General features: G+C 44.7%; 1 protein-coding gene across 1 annotated transcript; it reads right to left on the bottom strand.

The window, feature by feature from the left end:
- Positions 1-1,346: 1,346 nt before the first annotated feature.
- On the bottom strand, positions 1,347-8,841 carry Cbln4 (cerebellin 4 precursor). Its single transcript, XM_036184690.1, has 3 exons — positions 7,213-8,841; positions 4,135-4,251; positions 1,347-2,689 (listed from the first exon to the last, which is right to left on the bottom strand). The coding sequence occupies exons 1-3, from the start codon at positions 7,513-7,515 to the stop codon at positions 2,492-2,494; spliced, it is 618 nt and encodes a 205-aa protein (XP_036040583.1). The 5' UTR covers positions 7,516-8,841; the 3' UTR covers positions 1,347-2,491.
- Between the last annotated feature and the right edge of the window lie 266 nt (positions 8,842-9,107).

Genomic DNA, 9,107 nt, shown 5'->3' on the forward strand with positions numbered 1-9,107 from the left:
ACACAATAGATTCTGCATCCCAAGATGCACATGTTAGAACTTGGGTTACAGCTCAGAGCTTCACCAGTGTATTTTTATGTACAGAAGAATCAAGAAAGATAAGGACAAGCCCTCAAAGATGCCTATAAGTCCATTTGTGAAACACGTTGATATACTGACCTATTTTGATAACAGCCTAACTTGCTCCATCCTATCATAGGTGTCGACTGGTCACTTCAATACTCTTGACTCATGTTGCCAAAATAGTGACTAACAGATCTCTTCACTTATGATGCTCCTGCTGTGATGTCCAGTTGCAAACTCTGTATGCATAGAGATGGGGTAAAGTATCTGCTAGGCAAAGTTGGTGCATGGTTAGAGGGTTCCACTGGCCTGTGGACGAACCCCACCTTTGTGCTGTCTCACTGTCTCTCTCTCTGTCTCTGTGTCTCTCTCTGTGTCTCTGTGTCTCTGTCTCTCTGTCTCTGTCTCTCTCTCTCTCTCTCTCTCTCTCTCTCTCTCTCTGTGTGTGTGTGTGTGTGTGTGTGTGTGTGTGTGTGTGTGTGTGTGTGTGCAATATGAGTTTGTTGTTTTTTTGATGTTTTTTTTTTCAAATTATAAAATCAGGGTTATTAACTGAAAACCAGCAGGGGACAACCTGCATCAGAGATTGTCATCAGTGTCTGCAAAGAGCTCTTTCTAGGAAAGAGAGATGTCTTCCTGGAGCTGACTGAACATCCTAACTTGGAAATTAATCACAGACTTTGGAAGTTATTTCCATATGAGTCTCTTTGTAACTTGTTCCTCTGGCTGCAGCTACTAGAGGACCCTTGCCACCAGCAGGGCCACAGACGTGAAAGTGGAGCCATCACTACCCCCAGAGTCATGGAAATTTTGTCTCCCCCTTTGAGGAGGCATGCTGTGGGGAGGGGAGTCCTTTGCTGAGGTCCTCTGGAGATACCAGCCCTGATACTGGTCACCACTCATTCATCCCTGGAGCAACCTCATGATATTTTAAGACATCTTTTTAACTTCATTTTCCTCACAAGTCCTTGTGAAGGGAGAGTTTTCTAAATTCATTGATTCCCTTTTGGCAAACTTGCAACTCCTGGATTTGGACAGATTAAATACAGTAAAGATTTCCTATATCAACTCAAAGAACACTACCTGAAAACTCAAGAAAGGTTTTCATTTTTGTTTTTAACTCCAGGAAGAAACTAGAAGAAGAGAGGGAAGGGAAGAAGGAAGGAAGTGGGGCAGAGGGAAGGACCCAGGAGGTAGTGGGAAAGGGAGAAGATAGTGGGAAAGGGAGAAACTACATAGAAGATACATTCTCAGAACTGAAAGGAACCAACCAACCATCCTACTAACATATAATAATCTTTATTCTGCAACAGAGACATAAATAATTTTATGAATTCGTATGACCTATACAAAAGACAAAATAAGATATTGCACTAAATTTTGTTATGGAATATCTGGATTTAATATTAGCTGAACAGATAAATATATATATATATATATACAAGTTAAGGAATTAAGGCAAAACCAGATGATATTTCAAACACAATAGGAGATTTGAAAAATAGATATAATTAAAAACAAGGGCATACCATCTCCAGTTAATAAAGTGGTCATGTTGAAGGGGAAAATAATCCCCTATGTTTTTAATAAAGTGGTTATTATCAATCACATTAATTAAAGTTGGCAATAAAGTATAAGATTTTTCCACCAAGGAGAGCTATTTTGCCAAGGTTTGGGGACTGAGCACTTAGAGTTGGGGTAAGTAACTTTTTCTTTGTCAGATTAGGATCTATTTTTCCTATTAGAAAATATAATTTGGAAAATATGACTCTTTCACATATATAATTAAAATACAACTATGGAGCATTCATTTTAGGGAGCAGGAGGGAGGTCATGTGGGTGAGCTCAGAGTTAAGGTACATTTTGAGGCAAGCCATTTGTTACCTTATGGGTAGAGAAAACACTATGCCAGTCACTAAAATACAATCCCAGTTACCTTAAGAGAACAAAACAAACCAATTCCAAAGTAATTATAATAAAAAAAAAAACAAGTGTAATCATTGTGTCCACACAATATATACGAGTCTTTGGCAGTCCCGTGATCACCACTGAAGTCAGAACTTCCAAGTTTTCTAACTTTCAGACCTACTTGTTGGTCTTTCAGAAACAAAGAAATGAAAACCACAATGCAGTAATAGCAGGAAACTAAACAGGACAAACCTTGAGACAGCTTCTGACTGTTAACTTGTAAGCAGATTTAGGGATTTCCAGCTTTGGAGTCCTGATTCACACATAAGGAAACTGGCACACACATGAAAATAATCTGTGACACTTTGCATTTGTCCAGACAGGTCTAGAATTCTTAAAGAGAATCCATAGTCACTCATGAACAAAACAATAAGAGACATCAATCCAAGGGTGAAAAGTGGTCTTCCAGGAACCCAAGGGTGGGTGCTCTCACCCATGGGCATCACGGAGGAGTTGAGTTCTATAGCGGGAACACCAGAAAGCCAGAAAATGTGGAGTACTGCCAGCCACCGAGCAAGTTACCTTTCTCCAGCTTTAGGTAGACCTTGTCTTCTTTGTCCAGGTACAGCAGCACTCCATTAGTGGCAGCTTCTCGGGTCACGTCTTTATCCCCAGCAAATGCAGATATGACCGGTTTCCCATTTAACATTAAGTTCACCTGGAAGGAGAAAGATGACCACTGAAAAGCTACCTTTAAAATCAAAACGTGTGCTAGGAAATGGTCAAACATTTGTTACTCAGAAAATAGTCTCCTTTCCCTTCAAACTGGACATACGGGGGGGTCAGATTTAATGTATGTGTGTGTTCCTATGGAAATTTTCTCAAGTACTCACAAAAATAATGCCATCCGAAGAGCCACCTAGTCATGTGAAAACTGGCTTTCCTTCAGCCTGTAAACAAAGCTAACTACTGTACTGACCTCACATACTCAACATCAACCTTTTGGTAATAAAGAAGACAGGTGGCTTCCCAATGTTGGGACCTGACAGATTCAGACACAGCCAGATTCTGCCAGCATCTGAGTAGGTGTCTCCTTTTCTGAAATCTGAGCAACAACAAAAGTCATTTGAAATGTCAGAGTTTCCAGGGAAGCAGATGTGATCTTTACACACTCTCTTTTTCTAGGTTAAAATTAATATGGAAGAGATTCAATCTAAGGTTGGTCAATTGATCAAGTCACTAGAATATAAAAAAGTGACAGATGACCACCACAGAGACACAAAATGTAATACAAATGCTAAACATTCAATATAACGTATCTGAGAATTCCATAGACATGTATCATTGTTTACTATTGATTTATTTTAATACTCCAATAAATATCTCTGTATCTGCTCTAGTGTGTAAGACCAAGCTTGTCTGAGCAAGCACAACACAAGACCTGTCACTAACCACACAATTGTAACTGGGAAGAAGTTCCTAGGACAGGAGAAGCAAAAAGAAACTGTGGCATGATGTGCTGGGTGCGTTATTTCTCAAAAGTATCATCAGCCATTCCCTGGTAGCTTGGTTTCAATGGATAATTGTATCTCATAGTTTTTAAATGATACTCAATTTGCTTTGCTCATTTAATATCCACTTGTACATTTTTATAAGATTTATTTTCCTTGTAAGTTTGTATAACTTTTGTTCAGGCATGAGATAAAACCAAGATCGTCTGTAGAGATTTGTGTCATGAAGGTTTTGCCAAGCTGTGTTTTGTTATTGTTGTTTCAATAGTTTGTTGCATCTTATTCTTTTTAAGTAATAGCAAGCTTGTTTTGTTTATTTAACACTCATTTGTAAAGTTCTATAATTTTTCCTTATAAATTTGAGTAACTTTTGCTCAGGAATGAGATAAAATCAAGATCTGTAGATATTTGTGTCAAAAGAGCTGTGTTTTATTTATTTTGTTTTGTTTTATTTATCAGGTTATAATCAGGGTAATACCTTCAATTGCTTATTTTTCTATGTGACTTTTGTCAATTCCCAAATGGATGTTATAAGGAAAAATGCAAATTGAATGTTTTGAAAATAAATCAAAAGGTGGACAATTAATGCAAGCATATCTTTGAGTGAATGCTTGAATGCAGAAGCAGGGAGCACGTAGGTCGAAGCACATACCTGGATTGTTTGGCTCTGGTAGACTTTAATTACATGAAAACTGAAACTGTAGATTCCTTTCCTCGGTGCCACAAAGACAGACTCCAGTGTGAAAAAATTGCCCACATTAACCAGGATCTATAGAGGAAACAACAAACAATGGCAAAGTGTGACAGTTTTTGACTGAATAAGATAAATTCCCTCTTCTTCTCCTCCTTCTTCCCTTCCCTTTCTTCCTCTCTCCCTCCCTCTGTCCTTCTTTCCTTTATATCTTCATTCTCTCTCTCTTCTTCTCTCCTCTCTTTCTTTTTTTCAATAACTAACTTTAGAAACAATAGAGAATAAAACAGCTAATCCTATTTCTTTCCTCTTAAGTGACTTGGGAAACAGATGTGCATAATGGAAGGTTCTTCTACCTTTTAAATAGAACAGGCAAAAATAAAAATAAAACAACAGTGTTGTATTCATGCCTCAATTTTGAGGCCAGATGTCTCTAGGGTCATCAAAGCAACACATGAAGGTTTGTATTAGCTTCATGCAGGATCAGATGGAAGGCATCTGCTACACAGTTATGCCTCCATAGTCTATAAGCCTTCCCAATGTCCAGAACTGACGTTATCCAGCCAGCCAATCGACATCCATGAGCTCTATGCAGCAATCTTGGGACACCTCACAGAGGCATACCCCCTCCACCATGGGGTATAATTCATGACACCAACAGTTGCTACCACAGAGCTGGGAAAGCCAGGTTCATCCCCAAGCCTCTGTCAGGGCTCTCCTCAATCCACGGCCATTCGTTTTGTTTATTTGCCATCTAAGCCTTAACATAATACATTGGTGATGAATCAGCCCTGGCTAGATGCCAAGAGAAGGGCGCAGACAGTAAACTAAGTGGCCTTTCTGTGTTCTTCAGTGTCTTGTTTGATCCTATCAGTCACCTAAAGTCCATTTGAAGTTTAAGGGTCAAAAGTGAAAAGTGAAGTTAAGCACTGTTTCTAAGAAAGCTACTACACACCTTATATCCCACGATGTGTGCCCTGGTTATGACATTAACTCTGTATTTCAGTGAGTCCTCAGTTAAATTTCAGTGTCTCAGAGGTAAGTCCCTTTCTAAGAGAGCATAAGAGCCAGAACTAAACAAGGAGGCTTTCTTTCATGTCTCACCAAGGAATAAATCCATAAAAGTCCGATGTGTCTCTAAAGATATATTTTCTGTTTATCAGAATCAGTCTGTTTATATCTGTTTTAAACATCATCTTGTTGAAATTACTACACTCACACTTCCTGCATCATTTCCTCAGAGCACACTACCGCCTCTACACAACACGCCAGGATGTCAGAATACTTAGAACATTTAGGTAAATGCACCAGGCTCAGCCCTGCTTGAAATACAAATATGTGTGCGATTTTACTGAGATCTGAGCCTATTCCCCATAAGCATCAACTCTCTGTTCTGACCTGAGATCAGATAGACTTCCTATAGTACCATCACCAGCTGTGAAAGATTCCCTGACAAAATGTTGACAAAAACATCTTTTCCCAGCACATTCAAAATAATGTAAGGTGCTTAGCCAAGACTTCCTGATTCAGATACAAGAGGCATCTTTCATTAACAAAATAGAGGTGCCTGATTAGTGTTGATTAGTAAACACAAAGCTGGATGTGGACTCCACAGGGTAATTGAAGCATCCAAGCACATCAAGATTTATAACTAAATGTGTCTTGTTGTCTCTAAGATGCATGGCTCTCTGAACAAAAGAAAAATCCCTTTCCTCTTCTAATTGATGGGAAGGTCATTGAAAAGAATGCCCAAACAAAGATAGCACAATGTCCACAGGGATCCAACATTTAAATAATGCACTAAAACAGCAACCAGGGGTGGTGGTATGCTTTCTTTCTATCACTTTGTTAAATACTGCACCAAAATCTCCAAAGGGACTACTTAATTCATTTGTTTTAATTTATAGTTATCCATTACTGACCCTCTAGGGAGACATTTCTGCCCCTGACCAGCTGGCAAGTGTATAACTTAGAATTAAGTAAGGAGCACAAATGTCACCCGAGTCTTTTCTGGCACATCCCGCAGCCCCACTTAACCTGCCCACCAGGCTCTGCATACAACTGCAAACTGTGACTTTAGAAATAGACAGTCTCCAGGTACTGTTGGGGTTGGACACAAAATGCTGGAGTTGGGCTTCTGCCCTAGAGGGGCTTTGTTAAACTGATACCCTGCGGTTGCTCATCACTCCAGTCCACACAGCGCTGAGCCACTCAGTAGAAGCTTCCCCGTTCATCAGTTCAGCCCCATCCCCTCCTGCAACCTCAAATTCCGTGTCTCCTCAGCAACTTACAGTGCCCTGCAGAAACTGAACCAAGCCTAGAAAGAGTAACCCAGCTCCCCAGCGCTTAACTACCCAAGCTCTGCACAATTACTCAATCCCCTTTCTTCCTGCATGGACAACTTTTCTAAGTAGTAGCAAGAAGGGTTTTTGAGCTACACCAGGCAGGGTGGTGTTGATCCAGCTACACTGGACTCTGCATAGTGAACCTAGCTTCTAGCCCTGAATATTATATTTGACCCCCGAACTCCACCCCCAATTCTCTGCTTCCACCTAGGAGGGTCCCTGCACCTTGTGGGGTCCTTGTTGGAGAGATGAGCTTCCACCAGGAAACACAATTCAAACATTTATGGGCTGTCTTCTAGGGCCGCATCACAACATCTCAGGGGTACCTGCTGTTAAGTCTGAGCCAGAGGGCCAAGTTCTCTACCAATAGATCTCAGCATCCAGGGACAGTATTCATTCCCTTCAGCCCCTGATGACCTGTTGCTGCTAAACTTGTCTTCATCTCCAGGTGCCTGCCTCTGCACTCCCAAACCACCCCACCGCGCTGGCCTGGCCTCGGACCTTCACTGAGGAGGAATGGGGGCTGCTGTTGTTGGGGAAGGGAGGCAGCTCAAGTTTCAGACTGACACCTTCAGGGAGGTGGCCGCTTAAATGATCTCACCACATCCTTCCTAATCATACTAGCTTAATCTGAGCAGGCAGCTCCCCTGAGATACCCACCCACTGAGCACCCTGCATCCCTCGGGGGTCTTACCTGATCAAAGTAAATGATGCGTGTCTTGTTGCTCATCTCGGATGGTTCATGGTTGGTGCTCCGAACCGCCGAAAAGGCCACCTTGGAGTTCGCTGCCCGGACCGATATCCCCAAAGGGGAAGAAGATGATCCTTTGGAGTCTGTGGCTGGGTTCGAGTCGCACACCACCAGACACTTGCCCTCCAGCACGATCGGTTCGGTGTCATTCTGTGCCCAGACAGGCAGCCCAGGCAGTGCGAGAACCAGCAGAACAGCGGGTACCACGGACAGCGCCCGGCGCACGGAGCCCATGGTGGAGCCCATGGTGAGCCGGGTGCCCAAGCCGCAGCTTGGCTCTTCTGCTCGGGGCGGCGCCTGCCACCCGGGGATCCCGGAGCTCGGGAAGATGCCAGTGGTTAAATCGACAGCGCTGCAGGAAAGGCAGCGGCTGCGGCGCGCGCACTTCCACCAATTCTCTGGGTTGAAGTCTCCCTTCGAGCTGGCTGGCTGGTTCTGTTACCTTTGTCCTTTAAGCAGCTCATGCAGAACTCCCTACCCTAACCTCCTCCGCCCCAAAATCAGTTTTGCCTGGGGCCCCTGCAGCCACACTTGTCCCTTGACATATAAAAGTCTCCAGGCCCCCTCGATCACACCTCGAAGGAACAAAATGAATTCTCACCCCAAACCCAAGTACTCCGGGGTGAAGCACAGAGCTGAATACAGGACTCAGCGAGGAAACGCCAGGGTGGCAAGTGCCAGGCGGTGTGGGTGTCGGTCCTGTCCGAGGGACTCTGGCTGGCGCAGGAACAAATTACAGAGGCAGGAGGTGTTTCCGGGGATGAGAAGAACGCCAGGTTGTGTTCATGGACAAAATGCTAGCGACTCCCACTTGCGCTTGGTCAAAAATTCCCCCAAAGCCCGGTGTCACTCCGATGCAGGTAGGCGGCTCAATCGAGTCCCTCGCGCGGAAAGCACCAAATTTCGGAATCAGTTCTGAGGTGCAGGGCGCCGACTGCCCTGTGTTCCTGTGTCCCTGCGTACAACTTTGTGTCTTGGCGCGCAGCGCAGGCGGGAGGGACAGCGCCGAGAGGGCACCGGAGCGCTATTTATAGGAGCGCTGCGTGCAGATGGCTTTGGCTTTGCTCTTTCAGCCTGTGGATCCCAGAAAGCAGAAAAGGCATCCGGTGACCCGAGCGGAGCAGCGCCTGTGTGACATTGAACGCACCCGGGCTGAGCAGGGTCCACGGCCACTCAGCACCCAGAAACCGCGTGGGGTGTGCTCAAAGGAGGATGCCCACAGGCCCGCGTCTGCCGGGGCTCAGTGGCTGCCCGCAACCTGCTCCACCTGGAGCCACTAAGCGGGTTGCGGATCCCCTCGTCCTGCCCAGCGTGGCACTCTGTGAGCCGAACGCTGCTGGTGCTGCCAGCACAGATGCAGAGATTTCTGGAAGGGCCGCGGCGGTTCTTCTGGGCTTGCTACCTGGACTCTATAGGGGATCCACCAGCGTCCCCAGCTGCACCTGGTCCGGAGCTCGTCCCATGTAGCCCTCCAGCCTGGCAAGCTCAGGAAAGCCTTGGGGCAGCCCTGTGCCCTGGGAGAGGGGGACTGTGGAGGAGGCGCCTGATTTCCTTCTTCAGCACAGAAGGTTGAGCCTCAGAAGCCACAGGGGCGCGCCTTCCCACTCACACTGTGCATCCACCCCAAACAAGGAAAAGTCTTAGTGAACAGGATCCCCTTAAATGTAACAATTAAATACAACACCTGGGAGTACTGTACCTCTCCCCGCTTTAATGTGTCTCCCCCTATTCACTCCACTGCCATCTTGGCCTCTTATTGGCAACTTATTTTCCTCTTCCGCAGCCATCAACGGGAAGCTGGGAAGCGGGGCTTGGCATTGGAGTTGGCTGCAGGAACT

This window comes from Onychomys torridus, chromosome 4 (genome assembly GCF_903995425.1).
Source record: "Onychomys torridus chromosome 4, mOncTor1.1, whole genome shotgun sequence".
Taxonomy (NCBI): domain Eukaryota; kingdom Metazoa; phylum Chordata; class Mammalia; order Rodentia; family Cricetidae; genus Onychomys; species Onychomys torridus.

Bases quoted from the DNA above. Each gene is read 5' to 3' on its own strand.
- Cbln4 (XM_036184690.1), bottom strand. From the start codon at position 7,515: ATGGGCTCCACCATGGGCTCCGTGCGCCGGGCGCTGTCCGTGGTACCC. The intron at 4,252-7,212 runs GTAAGACCCCCG...TTTCCTCTATAG, and splicing joins GCATCATTTACTTTGATCAG to ATCCTGGTTAATGTGGGCAA. The intron at 2,690-4,134 runs GTATGTGCTTCG...TTCTCCTTCCAG, and splicing joins ACCAGAGCCAAACAATCCAG to GTGAACTTAATGTTAAATGG.